Here is a 21,847-nt window from a genome sequence, read left to right as displayed (position 1 = left end):
AGGATTGCTTGAGCCCAGGAGTTCGAGACCATCCTGGGCAACCTATCAAGACCCAGCACTTCGGGAGGCCGAGGTGGGCGGATCACGAGGTCAGGAGATCAAGACCATCCTGGCTAACACAGTGAAACCCCATCTCTACTAAAAAAACACACAAAAAATTAGCCGGGCCTGGTGGTGGGCACCTGTAGTCCCAGCTACTTGGGAGGCTGAGGCAGGAGAATGGGGTGAACCCAGGAGGCGGAGCTTGCAGTGAGCTGAGATTGTGCCACTGCACTCCAGCCTGGGCGACAGAGTGAGACTCCGTCTCAAAAACAACAACAACAACAACAAAAAAAAATTAAAACATTAGCCCAGAGTGGTGGCATGCATCTATAGTCTCAGCTACTAGGGAGGCTGATGTAGGGAGGATTGCCCAGGAATTCAAGGCTGCAGTGAGCTATAACTGTGCCACTATACTCCAGCCTGATGACAGCAAGACCCTACCTCAAAAAAAAAAAAAGAAAAAAGTTGTATTTTTTTCTGTATTTACCCCTTTGAATGGTGGCCTTGCATTCATCAGCATATGTCCTGTTTTTCCCAAACTTTCTCTCCTAATTCCATGATAGAATATAGTAGCTGTTTTCTATAGAGTAGTAGTTATACTGTTTTCTTCAAATGCTGAAGGTCCCTCCATCAAAATCACAAAGGAACAGGTTTTTGCCAGGTGCATGACTTAAGCAAATTACCTAATTCTCTAAACCTCAGCTTATTCCTTATAAAATAGGCATATTAATAATGCCTATCTCAGAATTCTTGGGATTTCAAGAAACTTTATGCTCTTGGTGTTGCTTTACGGAAACAAGGATGAGAAACATGATACATTTAATAGCAACTGTCTCTTAGAAGATAGTGTGCCCTGGACCGAATGGCAAGAGAAATTGGATCATTTGGTCTGAAATGAAGTCAGTTCCAGCAACTGTGATCTTTGCATTCTTGTGGCCCTCGTCCCATCCATTTTTCATACAACAAAAAGAAATATCTTTTGAAAATAAATGGAATCATGTCACTCCCTTTCTTAGACTCTCCCAATGACTGTGTTCACTTTAGCACTTAGATTAAAATTCAAATATCCACCATGGCCTTTGCCCTGCCAGCTCTGGCTCTTCCCTAACTCATTCCTGCCATTCCTCCCTTTGCTTAGTATGCTCCAGCCACACTGGTGTTTGAACTCATTGGAGTAGGCAAAATTATTTCCCACCTGAGAGCCATTGCATGTTTTGTTTCTTTAGTCTGAAATGCCCACCCTGACTTCTTGCTGCACTGTGCTTGGTTAGTTCTTTCTTATCCTTTACATCTTAGCAAAATGTTAACTCAAAGAGCACTTTGCTTACCACCATGTTTAAAGTAGAAGCTTCCTTATTTCTGTTTTACAGTACTCTATTCCTTCATAGTTCTTATTGTACTGTGTTGTTTCTTACAAAGCTTTTATTACACAAGTTGTGATTATTCTCGTTTATTTTATTTATTTTATTTTATTTTTATTTTTGAGACAGAGTCTTGCTCTGCCGCCCAGGCTGGAGTGCAGTGGCATGATCTTGGCCCACTGCAAGCTCCGCCTCCCGGGTTCACGCCATTCTCCTGCCTTAGCCTCCCCAGCAGCTGGGACTACAGGCGTCCGCCACCACGCCTGGCTAATTTTTTGTGTTTTTAATAGAGACGGGGTTTCACCATGTTAGCCGGGATGGTCTCAATCTCCTGACCTTGTGATCCCCCCACCTCGGCCTCCCAAAGTGCTGGGATTACAGGCATGAGCCACTGCGCCTGGCAGTTGTAATTATTTTATTTGCTAACTTTTTATAAATCTTGTGTTTTTTTCCTTTTTTTTTTTTTTTTGAGACAGAGCCTTGCCCTGTTGCCCAGGCTGGAGTGCAGTGGCGCGATCTTGGCTCACTGCAACCTCCGCCTCCTGGGTTCAAGCAATTCTCTTCCTCAGCCTCCCAAGTAGCTGGGATTACAGGCACCTACAGCCATTCCAAGACACCACACCCAGCTGAGGTCTGTTTCTTAAGAATGGTGTTTATGGTGTTGGGTGCGGTGGCTCACACCTGTAATCCCAGCACTTTGGGAGGCCAAGACAAGTGGATCACAAGGTCAAGAGATTGAGACCATCCTGGCCAACATGGTGAAACCCCATCTCTACTAAAAATACAAAAATTAGCCGGGCATGGTGGTGTGCGACTGTAGTCCCAGCTACTCAGGAGGCTGAGGCAGGAGAATCGCTTGAACCCGGGAGGTGGAGGTTGCAGTGAGCCAAGATCACACCACTGCACTCTAGCCTGATGACAGAGTGAGACTCAAAAAAAAAAAAATTATGTTTATGGGAGAAGTGATGGAAGATAAGGCTAGAAAGTGGGCCAGACGGTGAAGGACTCTGATTGCCATGCTGTAGACCATGATAAGCCATTAAAAGTTCATATTCTCTTTAGTTCCAGTAACAGGACAAGCTGGCCTGGATAAATACAAAATAAATTATTTATTTTAACTATAGAGATTTTATGGCTAATATATAAATTTTAAAAAACATGTTAACACTAGTTTGACTTTAAAATAGAATTTATTGAAAAGGAACTTTAAAATTTTTGTTTTTTTGAGATGGAGTCTTGCCCTGTGGCCCAGGCTGGCGTGCAATAGCACCATCATGGCCCTCTGTGCCTCTGTCTCCTCCCAGGTTCAAGTAATTCTCCTGCTTCAGCCTCCCGAGTAGGTGGGACTACAGGTGTGTGCCACCATGCCTGGCTAATTTTTGTATTTTTAGTAGAGACAGGGTTTCACCATGTTGGCTAGGCTGGTCTTGAACTCCTGACCTCAAGTGATCCGTCTGCCTCTGCCTCCCAAAGTACTGGGATTACAGGCATGAGCTACTGCGCCTGGCCTACAATGTTTTAAAAGGTCGAAAGAGGAGACTAATAGTACTCTTCCATTGCTTAGGTTTCATAAGGATTAAAATACTCAGGGCTGGGTGTGGTGGCTCACGGCTGTAATCCCAGCACTTTGGAAGGCCAAGGCAGGTGGATCACCTGAGATCAGGAGTTTGAGACCAGCCTGGCCAACGTGGTGAAACCCCATCTCTACTAAAAATACAAAAAAAAAAAAAAAAATTAACCAGTTGTGGTGGCACGTGGCTATAATCCCAGTTACTTGGGAGGCTAAGCCAGGAGAATTGATTGAACCTGGAACGCAGAGGTTGCAGTGAGCTAGGATTGCACCAGTGCACTCCAGCCTGGGTGACAGAGCGAGACTCTGTCTCAAAAATAAATAAGTAAAAAAAAAAAAAAAATACTCAGGATTTTTCATAGTGACAGAAAAAGTCTAGTTGAAATTAGGTACATGCTTTGAGAATGGCAGATAGCTGAAGCTGCAATAATGAATGAGTCTAGGAAAGCGTAAATAACAGATAAAACATATAACATAAAGCATGAGATTAGGAAGAGAGAATAAAGATGCTAAACAACAGGTATTTTAAGCTTTGAACCTATATATAGATATTCATATATCTGTATATGAATTGTATAATTAGCTTGAATGGATATAAGAATGGTCCTGAATGTTTTGGGTAGTCTTTAAAAACAGAGTCAGGCCAGGTGCCGTGGTTCACGCTTGTAAACACCGCACTTTGGGAAGCCAAGGCAGGTGGATCGCTTAAGGCCAGGAGTTTGAGTATAACCTGGCTAACATGGCTAAATCCCATCTCTACTAAAAATACAAAAAATTAGCTGGGTGTAGGTGGCACATTCCTATAATCTGGGCTACTTGGGAGACTGAAGCATGAGAATCGCTTAAACCCAGGAGGCAGAGGTTGCAGTGAGCCGAGATCATGCCACTGCACTCTAGCCTGGGTGACAAAGCGAGACTTTATCTCAAAAATAAAAATAAAAAATAAAATAAAAACAAGGTCAGATGGAAGAATCAGAACTTTCGTGAGCGATTGCCTGAATTTGTAGGCAAACCTGCTGCTCAGGCAGGTAGCCTATTCTCTAGAAAAGCCAAAAGATTTAGATTCATAAAGTAACTGATGGGCTTTGAAAATGACTGTGTTTTTCTTCTGGGCCTGTCATGAGATGGGATATTAGTTATTGATTCTTACATATCATCTGTTATATTTTAGAAATCCTGGATATTCAGACTGAGTATAGAAAAAGTGAAAAATTGCAGACTTTGGAATGAGGCCGATCTGAATTCAGTTCTAACTCTGTCACTAACTGTGAGACCTTACCTTGAAAAAGTTATTTGTCACTACACCTGCCACCAAGCCTCAGTTTTTTTGTCCACAAATTTGGATAATACCTTTTTTTTTCTCTTTAGTTTAAAAAAATTTTTTGAGACCAAGTTTCGCTCTTGTCTCCCAGGCTGGAGTGCAGTGGCATAATCTCGGCTCACTGCAACCTCCGCTTCCCTGGTTCAAGTGATTCTCCTTCCTCAGCTTCCCCAGTAGCTAGGCTTACAGGCACACATCACGATGCCCAGCTAATTTTGTGTTTTTAGTAGAGACAGGGTTTCACCATGTTGGCCAGGCTGGTCTCGAACTCCTTACTGCAGGTGATCCACCTGCGTCGGCCTCCCAAAGTGCTAGGTTTACAGGGGTGTGCCATGTGCCTGGCCTAGTTTTTAAACAATTTTTTAAAAATAGAGATGAAGTTTCACAGTGTTGCCCAGGCTGGTCTCAACTCCTGAGCTCAAGCGATCCGCCTACCTTGGCCTCCCAAAGTGCTGGGATTACAGGCATGAGCCACCATGCCCAGCCTTGATAATACCTTTTTGCCACGTATGGGGCAACAGTTAGAATTTAGAGACCTTGAAACTAGTATAAATTCTTTCACAGTGGATATGATTTGCTCTCCATTTGAGAAAAAGAAAAGTTTATGCATGCCACTGAGTAATGTAGTGTAGCTTAAAACATCAATGAAAGTTCCAGACTCATAAAAACATATGCATTAAATGTGTACAATTTTTTTCATGTTTCAATTATACCAAATAAAGGTATTTTTTTAAAAAAATCAAGATAACCCAAATGTGTTAGAGACATAAGATCAGAATGTGATTGAAATTAAGTAAGGCAATAATTCAGTTGGTAGTATTATATTCTTTCTCAGGATACAAACTGGCAGCCTGTGGGCCATGCTTGGTCAACAGATGTACTTTGTTTCTTTGTACTGTGATGAAAAGAAATGAAATTTGAGTGCGTTTAGGTGGAACATACATACTTCCCCTGTCCAGCAGTTTTCTATGAGCACCACTAGTCTATATGGTCTTAATTGCTCTGTTTGATTCACACATCTCTTTGGCTCCTGTAGGCATCTGGGTTTGACCTGCCTTTTGGGAGGGACAAAGAATGAGATGAGTGGTGGTGACAGTAAGAGGGAAATGGGTAATCAGAAACAAAAAAGGAAAAAAGAGAAGGCCAAGGAACCAGATATTCAGTGTTTATTCTCTAGAGTCAAAGGAGAGAGACATTGAACCTGGAAGGCACAAATTATCTAGTTAGTGGAGAAGTGTGTGTAGTGCATGTGTGATTCTGGTTTATCCAGCCTCAGCTTGGCCTAAATGACATTTCTGTCAAAATTATTTCCTCCATTTGCTGTAATCTGCTCATTTTTAATTTGGCTTTCTGGGTCTTGGATTTTGGTTATTAGAAGAGGTTTTGCCATCTATCTTCTATACTTTAGTCTTTCGTAATTTTGACAAGCCTGAAGGTATGCCTTGGGCTGTAGAAAATGCAACAAGAGTTCTTGTCATCTTTGAGCTCTCTTGAGAGATCTTGTAGTTACTTTTCAGTCTGTTACATTATCATTTCTTTTTCTACTTAATGCCTGTTAAGGATTATGAAAATTAAATACTGTATATGAAATTCCCAGTACAGGCTTGGTGGTGATTATTATTTACATTAATAATCAGAATAGTTAATCTTACACCTCTCAGAAAATGTGTGATTATTTGTAGTTTAAAAAGTCCTTCTCAGCCCTTCCTATTTCACAACTGCTGATTGCTACATCTAGTCCTTGCATTACCAAGTTGGGATGACCTGGCAAAACTCCCACCAGCAGAGAAGATGCTTCTCAGAAATGCTTTACTTTACCTCACTGCATGAATACTCTTGACCTTGAGAAGAGGATCTGTGGGGAAGCAGATGGGCAGAATACATCATGATGAGATTAGTGTAACAACAATGTATGTAAAAGAACAGTTACATGCTGTCACACTGAGTTTTAATCATCAGTTGGACAGCTTCATGAAGGCTCTTTTAGGTGTTTTCATTTGCTGTGACATCTGCAGGGGCTTGCTAGGAAGAAGTATCTGAAAGAGCTTATGATGACTTCTGGAAGTAACCATAGGACTTGCTGACAGTCTGCACAGTTACATATATAGGACTTAACTGGGGTGGGGCCAGCAGGAACTGCTCTTGGCAGTCAAGAAAAAGCACCATTTAATTTTTCTTAGTGATTAGATGGGACAGCTTCAGTGGCTTTATTTTCCCAATTGAAATTGTTTAGCTGTTAGAGGACTCTCCTGAGGCACTCCAGTTCTAGGAGTGGGGTCGGTTTCCTGATTCCCAGTATACCGAACATCAGAGGAGAATTCAGAAAATCTCATATTTAATTCTCATATGTTTTTCACTTGTAATGATTAAAGCTTTGGCTAAAGTAGCTTTCAATTGACTTAACTGATTAATATTCCTGTTTGAAGAGGTGGAGCCTTTTTGAAAAATTAGTGAGGCAGCCAGCCAACATGATCTCTCTCCTAATTATATATGGGTTGGAATCTGGTAATAATTCCAGATCTCCTTGATCTCCCAGAGATTTGTATAAAAAAAATTTTTTTTCCTGATTACAAGAACATATTGCCAAGAAGGAAAATATTATAGAAATGTATAGTTAGAAAAGTTACCCATAATCCCACCAGTCAGAAATAACCATTATTCTGTGTATATGCAGACACTGTATCATTTTATGTTTTTTGTTTAAGGACTCAACCCATCAGAAAAACACCACCTAATTCAAATACGACTATTGCTGTAGCCATTACTTACTAAACATTTCCATAATTATTTAACCCTCATAATAATCTGAGAAACAGGAGTATCTTCATTTAAGAGCTTAAGAAACTGAAGTGGCCGAGGCGGGTGGGAGGCCAAGGTGAGTGGATCACCTGAGGTCAGGAGTTTGAGACCAGCCTGGCTAACGTAGTGAAACCTTATCTCTACTAAAAATACAAAAAAATTAGCTGGGCGTGGTGGCACACGCCTGTAGTCCCAGCTACTCTGGAGGCTAAGGCAGTAGAATTGCTTGAACCTGGGAGGCGGAGGTTGCCGTGAGCTGAGTTTGTGCCACTGCACTCCAGTCTGGGCGACAGAGCAAGACTCCATCTCAAAGAAAAAGAAAAGAAAAGAAAAGAAAAAAAAGAAAAAATTGGTGTCGGGGTATGTAGTAGTAGAATGATTTTGGGAACATTTGACTTATTTAGAGGCAGTCTTCTCTTTTTGAATTGACTAAACTAATTGACATAATTCTGTATTATTCATAGGAAGACGAAAGCTGAAGACACTGTTATTCACATCCTAGTATTTCCATGAGTTTTAACTCTCGTAGGTCGTTTGAGAGTAGGTGGTGTTATCCTAGGATAACACCATATCAGGGTCTGGTCTTCTGTTGGTTAATGTTGGTATGTGGCCATCCCTAGGACTCAGCTGTGAGCCTGCTGTCCCATTTGGTGCCTAGATCAGGGATGAGTTTGCCCAGATATCTAAGGCATATGTTTGGCTATTGAAGTTTCAGAGCTTTGTGTTGGCACTGAAATTCAAAAGACAGTTAGAGCCACCATACCCAGCCAATCATAATTACTTACTAATAGGATGTATATGCTGTTGGATATTATACAACTCCTCCAACTTTAGAAATCAGATTGGACACTGCCAGCCTCATTTCTTGTTCCACACTGATTTTCACACAGCGCTTCATTTTTGTTGAAAACCCAGCTTTGCAAAGATGTGATCATTGTAAGAAATCTAACATCTAATGTTGAAACCGAACTATCTTGAGCTAGTAGTGGTTCACATGATGACCAACAGATGTTAAGTATCACTGTGGTTCATTTGAATATGTAAAGTATCCTGTAGGACCTGTGAGTTTGCTGTGGTACCCCAGGGCAGCTTGGTATACAGTTTGGAAACCACATTTCTAGCAATGATCCCAAACTGTCAAATCAGGGTCTCTGGGAGTTGTGGTGTGGGTACTCTTTTTTGCTTACCCAAAATATTTTTTGGTGATTATAGGAAACAACTGGCCTCTTATTCTTTTCTTTTTCTTTTTTTAAAAATTTTATTCCCATTTTACAGATGACGTCTTATTTCGTGTTGTGTGTGTGTGTGTGTGTGTGTGTGTGTGTGTTTGTGTTTTGTTTTTTGAGATGGAGCCTCACTCTATTGCCCAGGCTGGAGTGCAGTGGTGCGATCTCAGCTCACTGCAACCTCCGCCTCCCGGGTTCAAGGGTTTCTCCTGCCTCAGCCTCCCGAGTAGCTGGGACTATAGGCGTGTGCCACCACAACTGGCTAATTTTTGTATTTTTAGTAGAGATGGGGTTTCACCATGTTGCCCAGGCTGCTTGAACTCCTCACCTCAAATAATCTGCCCACCTCGGCCTCCCAAAGTGTTGGGATTACAGGCATGAGCCACCGCACCAGCCAAGATAACATCTTATTTCTAATTTGAGTTTCATATTTGTTATACTTGATTTGTCAGTCATTGGTGGTTGATAGTCACTGAGCCCCAACAAATAATGTAGCCCTGTCAGACATTAAAGTATTCATACTTTTTCTTTCACATAAGGAAATAATCTTCCAAATATGTACACATAGTATTTATATTATATCATTATGGTTTTGATTTGCATTTGTCTAATGACTAATGATGTTAAGCACCTGTTCATGCACTGATTGGCCGTTTATTTATCTTCCTTGGAAAGAGGTCTATTCAGATCCATTTGTCATTTTATTAATTGAGTTGTAAGAGTTCTTTATATATTCTGGATAAAAGTCCTTCATGATTTGCAAATATTTTCTCCCATTCCTTTGGGTTGTCCTTTTACTTTCTTGATGGTATTATTTGCAGCACAGAAGTTAGTAATTTTGATGAAATCCAATTCATCTGTTTTTTCTTTTGTCATTTATGATTTTGGTGTCATCTGTGAAACCACTGCCTAATCCAAGATCATGAAGATTTATTTCTGTGCTTTCTACTGAGAGTTTTATAGTTTTAGCTCTAGCATTTAGGTCTCTAATTCATTTTAATTTAAATTTTTGTGTAATAGAGATTTGAATGATTTTAAATTTTTTCTCTCTTCAGAGGTAGCAACACTAGAAAATAAAGATAAAAAATGGGCCAGGCGCAGTGGCTCATGCTGCTAATCCCAGCACTTTGGGAGGCCAAGGTGAGCGAATCACTTGAAGCCAGGAGTTCGAACCAGCCTAGACAACATGGCAAAACCCTGTCTCTACTAAAAATACAAAAATTAGCGAGGTGTGGTGGCATGCATCTCTAAGGCCAGCTACTTGGGAAGCTGAGGCACAAGAATCGCTTGAACCCAGGAGGCAGAGGTTGCAGTGAGCCGAGATCACGCCACTGTACTTTAGCCTCGGCAAGAGAGCGAGACTCTGTCTCAAAAAAAAAAAAGAGAACCTAATTTTTTTTCTCACTCTTCTCTGAACTGAGTACACTGTTTTTACCTTTTCTTACTTAGATGATGAACTAGATGATATAGCAAGGCATGACTTCTGAACTGGCAGGTGAAGTTTTTAATGAGAGGGATGTTGAAAGGAGGAATAATGTACTAAAACGTATGGCACGTTTAGTTTATGATCAGATCCCAAGTAGTCTGTCTCCCACTATAAACTTGAACATAAGTTTAAATCTTCTCCTTTTCAAGGCCAGGCGCAGTGGCTTATACCTGTAATCTCAGCACTTTGGGAGGCGAAGTTGGGCAGATCACTTGAGGTCAGGAGTTCGAGACCAGCCACGCCAACTTGGTGAAACCCCGTATATAAAGATACAAAAATTAGCTGGGTGTTGTGGTGGGCGCCTGTCATCCCTGCTACTCAGGAGGCTGAAGCAGGAGAATTGCTTGAACTTGGGAGGTGGAGGTTGCAGTGAGCCAAGATTTCACCACTGCACTCCAGCCTGGGTGACAGAATGAGACTCTTGTCTCAAGAAAAAAACAAAACAAAAATCTTCTCCATTTCAAAATGGTTTAGAATTGTATGAGGTGCCAGGGGTCCCAGTTTTATGTGTCATATTAGTTGTAACTTGTGAGCAGCTGTGATGAGCTACTTGGTTTTCTCCTCAGGGGTCTCTCTTTTTGGCATGTCGGCCCTGTTACTCCCTGGGAACTTTGAGTCTTATTTGGAACTCGTGAAGTCCCTGTATCTGGGGCCAGCACTGATCCACACAGCTAAGTTTGCACTCGTCTTCCCTCTCATGTATCATACCTGGAATGGGATCCGACACTTGGTAAGTTAATTGGGGATTTGCACATTTTCTCTGTGAAGGGAGTGGGGAGACTGGGAGGATTCTCTCCTTCATTACTGGGTTTAGTGCTGTTCTTTTTTGTTGTTGTTGTTCCCAAGATTGGAGTCTCGCTCTGTTGCCCAGGCTGGAATGCAGTGGTGCGATCTCAGCTCACTGCAACTTCTGCCTCCTGGGTTCAAGAGATTCCCATGCCTCAGCCTCTTAAGTAGTTGGCGTTATGGACGTGTGCCACCACTCCTGGTTAATTTTTGTATTTTTAGTAGAGATGGGGTTTCACCATGTTGGCCAGGCTGGTCTCGAACTCCTGGCCTTAGGTGATCCACCTGCCTCAGCCTCAGGTGATCCACCTGCCTCAGCCTCCCGAAGTGCTAGGATTACAGGTGTGAGCCACCACGCCCAACTAGTGCTGTTCTTAAGATTAGTTGTGACTCAAAGCCCTCTTGGGGAAAGCTAAACAAGTTCCCCTGTATATTTTCTGGCAGTCCTGCTGGTGGTGTAGCTGAGCAATGGTATAGGCCTCACAGATACTTGCAGGGTCTCATTGTGAACTCTTCCTTATGTTATGTTATGTTATGTTATGTTATGTTATGTTATGTTATGTTATTTTTTGAGACAAAGTCTTGCTCTGTCTCCCAGGCTGGAGTGCAGTTGGTGCAATCTTGGGTCACTGCAAACTCCACCTCTTGGGTTCAAGAGATTCTCCTGCCTCGACCTCCCGAGCAGCTGGGACTACAGGCGCGTGCCACCACGCCTGGCTAATTTTTTGTATTTTTAGTAGAGACGGAGTTTCCCCATGTTAGCCAGGCTGATCTCAAACTCCTGACCTTGTGATCCACCCCTCTCAGCTTCCCAAAGTGCTGGGATTATAGACGTGAGCCACTGTGTCCTGCTGAACTCTTCATTTTTGAGAGGTATATTATTAAAAGAGATCCCTGAAGGCATAGAATGCATGTTTATGAGATAAATATTAATTGGTACCTATTTATGTGTCAGGTACTGTTGTAGACACTGGGGATTCAGTTATGAGCTAGATAAACATTGTTGCTGCTTTCATTCTTATGTTCCTGTTGACCCAGAGTAATGCTTCTGATGGGACTCAAATAGATTTACCTTTTCTTATCTACACATTATATTGCATTTTTGTTTTGAGCTGTTGGACAGAATGGGGCCAACTTTAATAGAAACTGGGTGCCAAGAATCCCAGGTTTTAATATTGAGTTTAGGAATCTTCTTTTTTTTTTTTTTTTTTTGAGACAAAGTCTTGCTCCGTTGCCCAGGCTGGAGTGCAATGGTGCAATCTCAGTAGAGACCTTATTTTGCCGTGTTGGCCAGCCTTACAGGTGCCCGCCACCACACCTAGCTAATTTTTTTTTTTTTTTTGTATTTTTAGTAGAGATGGGGTTTCGCCATGTTGGCCAGCCTGGTCTTGAACTCTTGGCTTCCCGAAGTGCTGGGATTACAGGCGTGAGCCACCGCACATGGCAGGAATCATTTAATAGAGTGAAAACTGTCCATGTTGCCTCCTGTGTGATCTCATGGTCTGCTCAAAACTGGTTTCTACAATTAGCCAGTTATGGTGGTGTGCACTTGTGGTCCCAGCTACCCGTAAGGCTGAGGTAGGAGGATCGATTGAGCCCGGGAGGCGGAGGTTGCAGTGAGCTGAGATTGTGCCACTGCACTTCAGCCTGAGTGACAGAGTGACCCCATCTAAAAAAAAACACATAGGCGGGCATGGTGGTTCATGCCTGTAATCCCAGCACTTTGAGAGGCCGAGGTGGGCGGATCATCTGAGGTCGGGAGCTCGAGACCAGCCTGACCAACATGGAGAAACCCCATCTCTACTAAAAAAACAAAATTAGCTGGGCATGGTGGTGCATGCCTGTAATCCCAGCTACTCGGGAGGCTGAGGCAGAAGAATCGCTTGAACCTGGGAGGCAGAGGTTGCAGTGAGCTGAGATCACGCCATTGCACTCCATCCAGACTGGGCAGCAAGAGCAAAATTCTGTCTCAAAAAATAAAATAAAATAAAATACAAAAATTAGCCAGAGGTGGTAGTGTGTGCCTGTAATCCCAGCTACTTGGGAGGCTGAGGCAGGAGAATCCAGGCAGCAGAGATTTCTGTGAGCCAAGATCATGCCATGCACTCCAGCCAAAGTAAAACTCCGTCCCAAAACAAAAAAAAAAAAAAAAGAGGGATTTTATATTTTGTAGTCTCCCTAGTTTTGCTTCCAAAAAGACAATTAAAATTCAGTTCTTTCTGTATTTTCATTAATTCTGAACCTGAACCAACTGTCAGATAGATGCTTTTGCCTTAATTTGACTTTTTATTACTTCCAAATCATAGCATTAGAGACAAGCACTTTCTGGATTTCAGTCTGGTCCAATAGCAAGTTTAATGGAATAAAAAAGATGAGAGACTAAATGACTTATTAAATTAAGTGTCTGTATCAACTGTTCCCTGGGGCAGTGTTCAGTTTGATTTAAAATGACTTTTCACTTCCCTGAGGGGGAGGCGGTAGAGAGGGAGGACATTTCCATTAATGACTTCCTATTCCACAGAACAAAGCTCTGTAAAGAAAATCAGCTGATCAGCTTCCTCTGTTCATATTTTGGCTCAGGCAGAGACTTGCCCTATATTTGTCTTTGTCTCAATATGGGGGGAAGAGAGGGGAGGTTTTACAAAATCGCAGAACTTAGAGCTTTTCGGCCCTGGTTCTTGCCTGTGATGGTAATCTTTTTGTTGAGGGAAGTGAAGAACCTAAAGATCCTTAAGTCTGCTTTTATTTTTTCTTCTAGCAAGTACTGGCTGTGAATGTGGGACAGGATTTTGTGTTTTCTGTGACAGTCTGTAGTTTTTGGCCTCTGAACTTGATCGTTGACTTGCCAGAAGATCTAATGGGGGAGTGAGGAGTGAAAGAGTAGGAGGTTATAGGGTCTGTGGCATTCTATGGAATATCCCTGCCTACTACCACTACCCAGTAGGACTCAACTCTGTAATAGAAACACTGTCCTTATTTAAGTAAAACAACTCTTTGTGGAATCTGCTTGACTCTTGATCTCCTACTTAGAAGCTATTTGAGGGTTGAGGTGAAGGCATCTTCTCCTCTTGATTTTTTTTTTTTTTCCTGGACTCTCTCCATCTTTTCTCCGAACTGACTCCTAATTTAGGCAGTTGTACATTCAGACTGTGGGCGTATGTGTGTATGTGTGTGTTAAGGTGCCATGTATGTGGGAAGTGTGGAAAATGAAGACTACATTTGCCCTAGGGGCTCATTTAGTGACTTATAATATAATATTAATATGTTAATATCCCTAAGACACAAGAGAGTCAAAATTAGTGTTTTGTTAAATGTGGGGCCGGGGGCGTGGTAGCTCACGCATGTAATCCTAGCACTTTGGGAGGCCGAGGTGGGTGGATTGCTTGAGCTCAGGAGTCCGAAACTAGCCTGGGCAACATGGCAAAACTCCATCTCTACCAAAAATACAAAAAATCAACCAGGCATGGTGATGGGTGCCTGTAGTCCCAGCTACTTGGGGGGCCGAGGCAGGAGGATTGCTTGAACCTGGGAGGTCAAGGCCTTAGTGAGCTGAGATTGTGCCACTGTACTCCAGCCTATGTGACAAAGTGAGACCCTGTCTCAAAACTTTTTTAAAAAGTGGGGGGTTGTGCAGTGGGGGCTGGGTGTGATAGCTCACACCTGTAATCCCAGCACTTTGGGAGGCTGAGGCGGGAGGATTGCTTGAGCCCAGGAGTTCAATACCAGCCTGGGTGAGACATAACAAGAGTCTGTCTCTATTTTTTAATATTAAAAAGAAATGTAGGTTTTAACTCAATTGGTAGAAAACCAATTTAGTGGCATGCTACCAACAAAAAAAGAAATTTAAATAGAATAGAAAATATAAGCAGGGGCTGGGCGCGGTGGCTCACACCTATCATCCCAGCACTTTGGGAGGCTGAGGAGGGTGTATCACTTGAGGTCAAGAGTTTGAGACCAGCCTGGCCAACGTGGTGAAAACCCATCTCTACTAAAAATACAAAAATTAGCTGGGCATGGTGGCATGCGCCTGTAGTCCCAGCCACTGGCGGGACTGAGGCAGTGAACCTGGGAGGCCGACGTTGCTGTGAGTCAAGATGGTGCCATTGGAGAAGCTGGGTGCAGAAGTTCACGCCCGTAATGCCAGCTCTTAGGGAAGCAGAGGCAGGAGAATAGCTTGAGCCCAGGAGTTCAAGACCTGCCTGAACAATAAAATGAGACCCCTTTCTCCACAAAAAGGAAAAAAAAATGTATTTTTTAAATGAAATTTATTTATATATAAATATATATGTATTTGTATATATATGGTACCACTCAGTAATGGTAAATATTGTTTTATCAGCTTTTGCTATATTATATATACATATCTACTGGGCTCCAATTTTAAAGGTATTTCTTAGTGGGGTCACAGTCAAAACAAAATTGAGAAATAGTGTTCTAGATCTCAGAGTATACTTTAGAATACTAGTCCTCTGATAAACAGTTTCCGTCTATAAAAAGATTCTGAGATTGACTGTATCTAGGAAATCATACATATTATATCTGTCTTTTGGAGATTCACAGTGTACATTAGTGAACTGTTTAGAGGCCAGGAGCAGTGGCTCATGCCTGTAATCCCAGCATTCTGGGAGGCCAAGGTGGGTGGATCACGAGGTCAGGAGATCCAGACCATCTTGGCTAACATGGTGAAACCCGATCTCTACTTAAAATACAAAAACAGGCCGGTCGGGGTGGCTCACGCCTATAATCCCAGCACTTTGGGAGGCCGAAGCAGGCGGATCATGAAGTCAGGAGATCAAGACCATCCTGGCTAACACGGTGAAACCCCGTCTCTACTAAAAATACAAAAAATTAGCCAGGCGTGGTGGCACGCGCCTGTAGTCCCAGCTACTCTGGAGGCTGAGGCAGGAGAATGGCATGAACCTGGGAGGTGGAGCTTGCAGTGAGCCGAGATCCTGCCACTGCACTCCAGCCTGGGCGACAGAGCAAGACTCCATCTCAAATAAATAAATAAATAAAATACAAAAACAAAATTAGCTGGGCGTGGTGGCAGGCGCCTCTAGTCCCAGCTACTCAGGAGGCTGAGGTGGGAGAATGGCTTGAACCTGGGAGGTGGAGCTTGCAGTGAGCCGAGATCGCACCACTGCACTCCAGCCTGGGCGACAGAGCGAGAGTCCGTCTCAAACAAACAAACAAACAAAAAAAAACAACTGTTTAGAAAGTCTTGCAGTTAAATGTTTACGAACTTTGTATGACCACAGAACTGTTTTTTGGCCCATATAATGGCTTTCAACATTCTGAGGAACAAGTGTTTGGAAGAATACACTTTGAGAAACATTAATCTAGATGTGTGGTCCTGAGGAAAAGTTGTATCTATTCATTCTGGAAGCTTTTGTATACGGTATGGGGCCTGTGGCATTCTAGAGAACATTGAACATTACTCCTACCATCACCACACAATAGAACTTGATTTTCTGTCATTGGAATAAGTGGAAAATAGGTTCCATACTGTGGGTTTTGAGAAGCGTAAAGATGGGGCATAAGGGTAGAAGCGCTTTTCTCTAGAATCATGCTCAGAGAAGGTGTCCATTCCTTTAGGTGGAATTACTTTCTGAGACAGGAACTGTTAATGTCCTGTTTACTGAAATTCCTTTTTTCTTTTTTGCTTTGTCCACAGATGTGGGACCTAGGAAAAGGCCTGAAGATTCCCCAGCTATACCAGTCTGGAGTGGTTGTCCTGGTTCTTACTGTGTTGTCCTCTATGGGGCTGGCAGCCATGTGAAGAACAGAGGTTCCCAGCATCATCTTTCTACACCTTATTACATTCATCCATCTTTCTGTTTTTCATTCTTATCTCCAGCCTGGGAAAAGTTCTCCTTATTTGTTTAGGTCCTTTTGTACTTTCAGATCCCGTTGGAGTAGTAGAGTACCTTGTAGACCATAATAGTGGAAAAGGGTCTAGTTTTCCCCTTGTTTCTAAAGATGGGGTGGCTGCAAAAACTCCCCTTTTTTGCCCACAGCTTGCCAACTCTAGAAGCAGTTATTCTGTCTCCATATTGGGCTTTGATTTGTGCTGAGGGTCAGCTTTTGGCTCCTTCTTCCTGAGACAGTGGAAACAATGCCAGCTCTGTGGCTTCTGCCCTGGGGACTGGGGGTGAGGCTTTGGGTGCCACTGCCTGTGGGTTGCTGGCTTAAAGGACAATTCTGTTCATTGGTGAGAGCCCAGGCCATTAACACCTACGCAGTGTTATTGAAAGAAGAGAGGTGGGGGTGGAGGGGAATTAGTCTGTCCCAGTTAGAGGGAGATAAAGAGGGCTAGTTAGTTCTTGGAGCAGCTGCTTTTGAGGAGAAAATATATAGCTTTTGACACAAGAAGATCCAGAAAATTATTGAACATATTAATGGTTATTTCTTTTTCTTTTTCTTGGATTTCCAGAAAAGCCTCTTAATTTTATGCTTTCTCATCGAAGTCATGTACCCTTTTTTTCTGAAACTGAATTAAAATACTCATTTTATCTTTGACTCTCCTTGAAATCTAAAGAAACCAAGAAAATGGCTGTTGGGAGGGAACCAATTTCCTCCTCTTCCCTCGGGTCTCAGGCATTTACATCCTCCCTTTCCCTGCAATCTGACCTTTCCCAGGAGGGAAACAGTTTTCCTACACCTCATCATTGGAGAAGTTTTCAGGGAATCAGATAGAACTTAGCCAGATATTTAAATATCACAGAGAAGCCTCAGAGAAGGAAGGAAGAAAAGAAAAGAAGTGATGCATGTAGAGTGCTTTTGGGTTATAGGCACCAAAATCCCATTAAGGACTGATTATAAGCTTCATGGGACAGTTCAGGAAACTATGATTCAGTGAGGGGCACAGAGGACCGGTGTTGGTGACAGCTAAGGGATGATGACCTGAAGTTATAGGCTTAGGGTAGATGAAGAATAGAGATTTTTTAAAAAAGAAGGGATTGTTGAAAACCTGGCAAAAATGTATAATTTAATGAGAAAACTTGATGCTTTTAAAAATGCAGATAGGCCAGGCTTTACCAGGCATGCTGTTTTGATAGTTTTTGGGAACTCTGGAATAAGAGACCTATCTCGTCTGTCACTTTGAGTTGCTGGCCAGCCAGTTAAAGCCATGGGTCGAAGAGGGGAAATGGTAACTGGCTGGTGTCAATTGGATAGGAAGACCATAGTTAAGGTGGGGACCTGCTCTTTTAACAGTCTTCATTCAGGGTCCCAAATAGTATTTGGCTTTAAGTAATGATTGCTTTTCCCTTTTTACTAGAGGGAAGTCCTTGTACCTTTCCTCCATTTTAAACCAGCTGTTCTCTACTTTGTCCTTGGAATGAGGGACAAGTGATCATGAGAGAACACTTTGTCATTGGTATGGGGAAAGGTTTGGCAAGGGCATTGAATTTAACAGCCAGTGCCAGGAAAATGTAAAATGGGGTCAATGATAAACAGATGTTACAGGCTGGAAAATGGGTAGGGCAGTTGAATTTTTTGGTGGTTTCCTACCATTTGGGTGATTGAAGCATGGTAGTGGGTGGGTGGGGGGGGTGTGACAGCGTCATGTTTTTTATTCTGCCTTAAATTTCTACTTACCATCTTTGTTTGTCTTCTCTGTCTTCCAATCACTTTAATATCTTCAATTTTCAAACTATATTTGTACTTGGGCTTAGATAGGAAGTCTTACAAAAGCATAGTATCTTCTACTTTGGTTTTCCCTACCTTTTCTTCCTCACCTTCTCCAAACACACATATACATACTCTACTCAACAATTCTACTTCTGATTTTGTAGTTGTTAGTTGTGCATGCTCAGGATAAAAAATAAGTGGATAGGGTTGAGGGACTGGTTCTTTGAGGTTCTACCCTTTTTCCATGATTCAGACCAACCTTCTCTTGGTCATTTCTGGAGTATAACTGACTCAATTCTTGTAAAAATGTGTTCCACCCAAACCACTGTATGTTCTTTTCCCTACTTTATTTTCCCCCACCTTCCTTCTCCTAATTGGGTTACAAGAGGCAGCCATAGCAAGAGTGGAAAATCCAGATCCGTAAAAGACTCAACAAAAAAAGTTTATTTTCCAAATTTGTTTTTACTCCCACCCCAAAATTTCCCTGTTTCACAGTTCTGACTGGGGCTCTTGTTTATTTCACTAGGTCGCTATACAGGTTTTTCAGTGTGTGGCCACTTGGTCCATATGAAATTCCAGGTTTGTATTTCTGGACCTCAGCTAGATTAGGCCCTGCCCAGAGTTCTAGCATACGTGGACTTCCAGGTGGGCTCTTAGGATTTGGCTGGGCTTTGGGGACCTGGAGTATGACCTGCAGAGGGGTGTGAGCTTCGGAGTTCATCTGGGGAATTGAGGTTGGCAGCTGGGGAGCTTGGAATTATGGTTGGACTTAGTGCTTGTTGTACGGTCTTTGTGATAGACTTCTTCCTGAGTTTCTTCTGACTGTCTGGATCATGGGGCTGTCAGTGATAGAGTGGAAGAGACAGTCATGTCTCTGGTCGGGCCCGGATCATTCCCAATGCACCTCAGGATTCTAACTCCCTTTCTCCCCATACCATGGGCAGTAGATCAAGTTTCAAATAAGGAAAGTTAAATTTGATTTCTCTAACTACCCTCCCCCACCTTGAGATTAGATCATTTTCTACTGTTAAGGGTGAGATGTCCTTAGCCCATCCCTTCAGGCCTCAGAAGGTGATTAGGGACTAGTCAGGATAAGACGATTTGGTTAGAGGTCCCCCCTGTTGGGTTAGTGGTGGCATAACAGCAGACATTTTTTGAAGTTGAAAAGAAATTGAGACAACAGGGTTTTGGATTAGATGGGAAGAATAGATACCTTGCCTAAGATTTCAGGACGCAGCCCGTTGGAGGCCTTGAGTAAATCAGAATTTTTCTGTATCCATTTGGTGAGGGAGGCAGCACCAGCAGTTGTACGGGAGGTCAGGGTCACCCGAGCAGGGGGTATCTTCAGAGGCATTTGCCAGGTGCCCATGAAGGAACCCCAAGGATTTGCCTGAAAATGAAAAGGAATTCCTCAATAGGGCTTCTCACTCCTGGTAACTGACTTAGACCTCTGTTAGTCTTATTTCCATTCTTTAGGAATGCATGGTTATGAAATAAGACTGAAAGCATAATCTTCCCACCCTTCCTTATCCCCCTCCCTCATTTAGGCTTTGCAGGCCTAATTTTTTCATCCCCTTTACTCTGCCAACTTAAATTCCGCATCCTTAGGCTGAGTGTGGCAAAGGAGTACCCACTGCACAAATGTCATCACCTGAAGGCTTTCTTTTATACAGATCATTGATCAATTTAAGAACTTCTGAAAGGTACTAAACACAACTCTATCCTGTTGGGTAAGCTGGCCGGAAGTTCAAGGGCTCTTACATTACAACATGAATTAGATTAAACTTTAATTTTCCTGATAATGGCTGTGAGAGACTGCACATCTCCCAGTTCTGTGCCTCAATTATTTGCCTTTCTTGATAGGAATGAAGATAGTATCTCACCTTGGAACGGGGCACAGAAGGCAGTAGATGACCACGATCATTGGCAATAATTTGAGTGTAGCCTTCATGAGAAGAGATGCTCTGGGGTACAAATGGGAGAGATAAATGTTTCTGAGTGGGGAAAAAAGGAGTATTTGGGGAGCTTGGTCAGAGAAGGATATGGGAGTTTAGAGAAGGCTAAAAGGAGTTAATTGACAGGGAGAGCATGAGGCTATCTTGTAGGTGCACTGAACATGGAATACCTCTTTTGTTGGCTTAGCCGGAGACCAGTTCTGCAGATACTTGGATGAGAAAGCCTTTTCATACTGTGGAGAGAAAGATAAGTATCCCTGTGATGTGAGACTTCAAGGCCCCAAACCCAGGAAATGATGACTAGGCACAATTCTTTAGATTTGAAGACCAAAGGCCTGACCAACCATGTAGGCTTTGAGTCACTATGACAAGGGTGTAATCTGTTTGGTCTAGATGTGTGCTGTTCAGCATGGAGCCAGTAGCCACATGGAGCTGTTGAACACCTGAAATATGACTAGTTCAAATTGAGGTGCTTTATAAGTATGAAATATGCTGAATTTTGAAGTTTTGTCTTTTTCTTTCTTTCTTTCTTTTTTTTTTTTTTTTGAGACAGGATCTTGGTCTGCCACCTGGGTTGGCGTCAGTGGCAACCCTAGCTCACTGCAGCCTTGGACACCTGGGTTCAAGCAATCCTCCTCCCTCAGACTCACAAGTAGCTGGGACTACAGGTGCATGTCACCATGCCCAGATAATTTTTTAATTTACTTGTAGAGATGAGGTTTCACCATATTGCCCAGGGTGGTCTCAAACTTCTGGCCTCAAGTGATCCTTCTGCCTCAGTCTCCCAAAGTGTTGGGATTATGGACGCAAGCTACAACATCCAGCAGGTTTTGAAGATTTAGTACAATAAAAGAATGTAAAATGTCTGATTATAATTTTTAAAATACTGATTAAATGTTGAAATAATATTTGGATTTATCGGGTTAAATTCAATATATTTAAATTTTATGTTTTAAGTTTTTCATGTAGCTACTAGAAAATTTAAAATTACATTTGTGGCTCGCACTCGTTTTGTTCGGCAGCACTGGTCTAGATCAGGAGTTGGTAAACTATGGCCTATGGGCCATATCCATATTGCTGCCTGTTTGGGGATGGCCTGAGAGTAAGGACGATTTTTATAGATGAACATTTACAATTGATTCAGTAAAATGGAACACTAACTTTGAATCCCAGTTAAGTGAAATGTTTTCTCAACCCCCAAAATTCCATTATTTTCATTAGTAGTACAAAAAATTGTACTCAGTTATATTTTGAATTTGTCAAAAATTTATGGAAAAATGTTTTCCTTTAATTATGTAAGTAGCTATAGAATATTTTTGACTTTGCCACTTGGCCTAAGCCTAAAATTTTTACGCTCTGCCCTTTTACAGAAAAAAAAAATTGCCAACTTCTGGTTTACACCCTACAAATTTAACTCAGAGATACCTTTGGATAGCCCCTGGGCTCTATCCCTGAGGAGGTAAAATATTATCTCACTCCACTCTCAGCTATCTGAGATCAGAATCCTACGAGAGGGGACAGTCCAAAGATAGAATCTGAAAAACAAAAGTAAACTTTAAAGAAATGGAGAATGGGAACTTACCTGGTTGGCACTGTAGTTAGTGGCCATGATCTTGTGCTATTTACACTCGTTGCTTGGCAACTGCAGAAGGCCAACCTCCTGGGACTA

The 21,847-nt window shown here is 42.3% G+C and overlaps 2 protein-coding genes across 4 annotated transcripts in view; one reads left to right on the top strand and one right to left on the bottom strand.

The window, feature by feature from the left end:
- The window catches only part of SDHC (succinate dehydrogenase complex subunit C), a 44,957-nt gene extending 27,854 nt beyond the window's left edge, over positions 1-17,103 (top strand). For 2 of the 3 annotated variants that reach the window (XM_007976393.3, XM_073008198.1), the window contains exons 5-6: positions 10,372-10,535; positions 16,266-17,103. In XM_007976393.3, coding sequence (XP_007974584.1) covers positions 10,372-10,535; positions 16,266-16,370 — 269 coding nt within the window. In that variant the 3' untranslated portion in view covers positions 16,371-17,103. The remainder of the gene's footprint in view (positions 1-10,371; positions 10,536-16,265) is intronic. The other variant, XM_007976394.3, reaches the window with a different exon arrangement.
- Positions 17,104-18,148: 1,045 nt separating this feature from the next.
- CFAP126 (cilia and flagella associated protein 126) lies at positions 18,149-21,787 on the bottom strand. The gene is made up of 5 exons (XM_073008181.1): positions 21,761-21,787; positions 20,349-20,411; positions 20,107-20,187; positions 19,437-19,613; positions 18,149-19,062 (listed from the first exon to the last, which is right to left on the bottom strand). Exons 1-5 carry the CDS (start codon positions 21,785-21,787, stop codon positions 18,877-18,879), a joined length of 534 nt encoding a protein of 177 aa, XP_072864282.1. The 3' UTR covers positions 18,149-18,876.
- Between the last annotated feature and the right edge of the window lie 60 nt (positions 21,788-21,847).

Source organism: Chlorocebus sabaeus, chromosome 20 (assembly GCF_047675955.1).
Source record: "Chlorocebus sabaeus isolate Y175 chromosome 20, mChlSab1.0.hap1, whole genome shotgun sequence".
Classification (NCBI taxonomy): Eukaryota; Metazoa; Chordata; class Mammalia; order Primates; family Cercopithecidae; genus Chlorocebus; species Chlorocebus sabaeus.
The sequence above is the reverse complement of the archived record's forward strand: the minus strand, read 5'-3'. Positions and strand labels throughout refer to the sequence as shown.

What these genes read in the sequence shown, in the direction of transcription:
- CFAP126 (XM_073008181.1), bottom strand. Translation starts at nt 21,787, where the DNA reads ATGGCCACTAACTACAGTGCCAACCAG. An exon ending in CTAACTACAGTGCCAACCAG is followed by an intron (nt 20,412 to 21,760) that starts GTAAGTTCCCAT and finishes TTCTCTCCACAG; the next exon opens with TATGAAAAGGCTTTCTCATC. An exon ending in GTCCTGAAATCTTAGGCAAG is followed by an intron (nt 19,063 to 19,436) that starts GTATCTATTCTT and finishes TATCACTGACAG; the next exon opens with CCCCATGATCCAGACAGTCA.